Source organism: Sarcophilus harrisii, chromosome 4, assembly GCF_902635505.1.
Source record: "Sarcophilus harrisii chromosome 4, mSarHar1.11, whole genome shotgun sequence".
Classification (NCBI taxonomy): domain Eukaryota; kingdom Metazoa; phylum Chordata; class Mammalia; order Dasyuromorphia; family Dasyuridae; genus Sarcophilus; species Sarcophilus harrisii.
In genome coordinates this window covers 56760547-56763081 of record NC_045429.1, presented here as the reverse complement: position 1 = coordinate 56763081, position 2535 = coordinate 56760547, and the positions used below count along the sequence as shown (strand labels likewise).

Below are 2535 nucleotides of genomic sequence, written 5' to 3'. Positions count from 1 at the left end.
AGGATAGGAGCACTAAGACCCAATTAACCTTGTATTCTGGAGCAATGGTTCTTGTATGTGTCCACTGACATGTAGGAGGGCTCCTGGAACTCCAGAAACTGGCTCTAGTAGGTTTGTTAGAGAAAAGCTTTACCTATTCCAGATCATGGAATTCATCAGTCAATTTCCAGGTAATTTCTTCCATCCTCATATACTTAAATCTGCTGATCCTTTTCTCTTATCACTCAACTTCCTTGCACTAAAAATTATAGCCAAACCATATTAGCGGCCTTATTTTTTTCCTGGAATGCAAAATTTAGTCTCTGGCTTCTATGCATTTTGACAACTTATTCTCTATTTCTGAAATAAAATTCCTTCTTATAGTCATTTGTCAGAATTCTTATCTTCCTTTAAAGATTAGTTTAGGTTCCTCCTTCTACAGTAATCCTTCCAAAATTTACCCCCTCCTACTTATTTTCCACTCCTTCCCTTAGACTACTTTGTGTTTAATTATATAAGCTCATATTGTTACTATGTGGCACAGTGTTTGGAGTCAGGAAGACCTGAGTTAAGACACTAATTAGCTGGACAATTCAATTTCCTCAATTTCTTCATCTGCAAAATGAGGATGATGAGCATCTACTTCTCAAAGTTATTGAGAGGATCAAATGAGAAAATAATTTTCCTGTTTCTTGCTAATGTTTTTAATAGGAATGGGTGTGTGCTTTGTCAAAAGCTTTTCCCATTATATATTGAGATTATTATATGATTTCTGTTGAAATATCAATTTGTTATTGATATGGTCAATTGCACCAATTATTTTCCTTATAGTGAATCAGCCCTGAATGCCTGGTATAAATCTCATTTGGTCATAGTATATTATCTTGGTGATAAGTTGTCATAATCTTTCTGCTAATATTTTATTTAAAAATTTTGCACCAATATCAGTTAGGTCTGTAATTTAAAAATTCTGTTTTTTACTCCTCCTGGTTTGGGTGTCAGTAGCATATTTATGACACAGAAGGAATTTGGCAGTGCTCCTCCTTTGCCTATTTTCCCAAATATTTTACATAGTATTGGAATTAATTTTTCTTTAAATGTTTGGTAGATTGACTTGTAAATCTATCTGGCCTGGAGAAATTTTTTTAGGTAGTTCACTGATGGTTTGTTCAATTTCTTTTTCTAAAATTCTTTATTTCCTTTTCTGTTACATTAGGCAATTTGTATTTTTGTAAATATTCATTCATTTCAATTAAAAGTCATATTTGTTGGCATACAGTTGGGCAAAATAGTTTCTAATTATTACTTTGATTTCTTCTTCATTGAGTTATCATTTTCATTTTTATTGCTGGTTGTTTTTTGTTGCTTTTTTAAAATCAAATTAACCAAAACATTAGCTATTTTGTTGATTTTTTTTTCATAAAACCAACTCTTAGTTTTACTAATTAGTTCAATAATCTTACTGTCAATTTTATTAAACTCCTTTGATTTTCAGAATTTCTAATTTGGTAATGGGGGTTGATTTGTTCCTTTTCTAGATCTCTTTATTTCATTCAAATAACTATTTAGAAATAGAAAATATTCTCTAAGAATTGTTTTGACTGCATCCCATAAATTTTGGTATGCTATCTCATTATTGTCATTCTCTTGGAATAACCATGAAACCTTCTCCGCATTTTCAATTAACAAGAGTAGCAATGTTTTTGTATGCTGTCATTTGAAGGGAATCAACCACTCAGAAGATTTCATCAAAGTTCCCACCAATTGTTACTGGGAGAGAATGGACAAAAATAAATACCAAAGGAGTTGGTATGCCCAGGCATGCTCTAGTTATTCTGTTCATCTTAGTCTAGCATGCCTAACTTGATGGTTAAGTCCCATTTGTGATCACCAATGATGAGGAAATATTGCTTCTCTGTGGACTCATTTCCACTGTATACATGAATATCCTTTCTCCTGAAAAAAATTATCTTGGACAGAGTCAATAGAAAGGGCAATCATCTTAACATTTTCTTGGCAAATTCTGGGACCAGCTCTGAAGCTCAAACCAGATCTGCTTTGCACACTGGAATAAAATCTCAGGGATGGGAGAAGAGAATGTCCCATGAGTCTCAAAGAAGTCATGAAAATAGATGTGGTCAACCTTGGTATCCACCTTGAAATCAGGATCTAGTCCCTGATCTTTGGGCTTGAAGATGGCCATGGTGAGAAGTAGGAGGAGTACTGATTGAAGGAGGAAAAGGAGCCGTAGCTAATGTGGAGTGCTCATTTAAAGGTCTAGATTCTTCATTAGATAGAGGTTCTAGATCAAATACATACATACCATTGGCAATTTCCACAATGAAGCCACTTTCCCCTCTGAAATCAATGGATTTATTGATTTGCAGATTTTGTGTAAACTGAATTGTTAAAATCTTCTCAGAATGTCTCCAAGAAATCTTCAAAGTCTTATCCGACCTGTAAGGATCTTGTTTAAAAAATAACCTGGCCTTTCCACTAGACTATAAAGCAAATTATTTTTGATGTACTTTGAATAGAATTCTCAATAACAGCTTC

The 2535-nt window shown here is 33.6% G+C and overlaps 1 protein-coding gene across 1 annotated transcript; it reads right to left on the bottom strand.

The window, feature by feature from the left end:
- Positions 1–1618: 1618 nt before the first annotated feature.
- On the bottom strand, positions 1619–2182 carry LOC111720383 (peroxiredoxin-6). Its single transcript, XM_023501756.2, is given in 5 exon segments — positions 1619–1795; positions 1797–1931; positions 1933–1991; positions 1994–2092; positions 2095–2182. Coding segments are annotated over 5 exon segments (558 nt in total).
- Between the last annotated feature and the right edge of the window lie 353 nt (positions 2183–2535).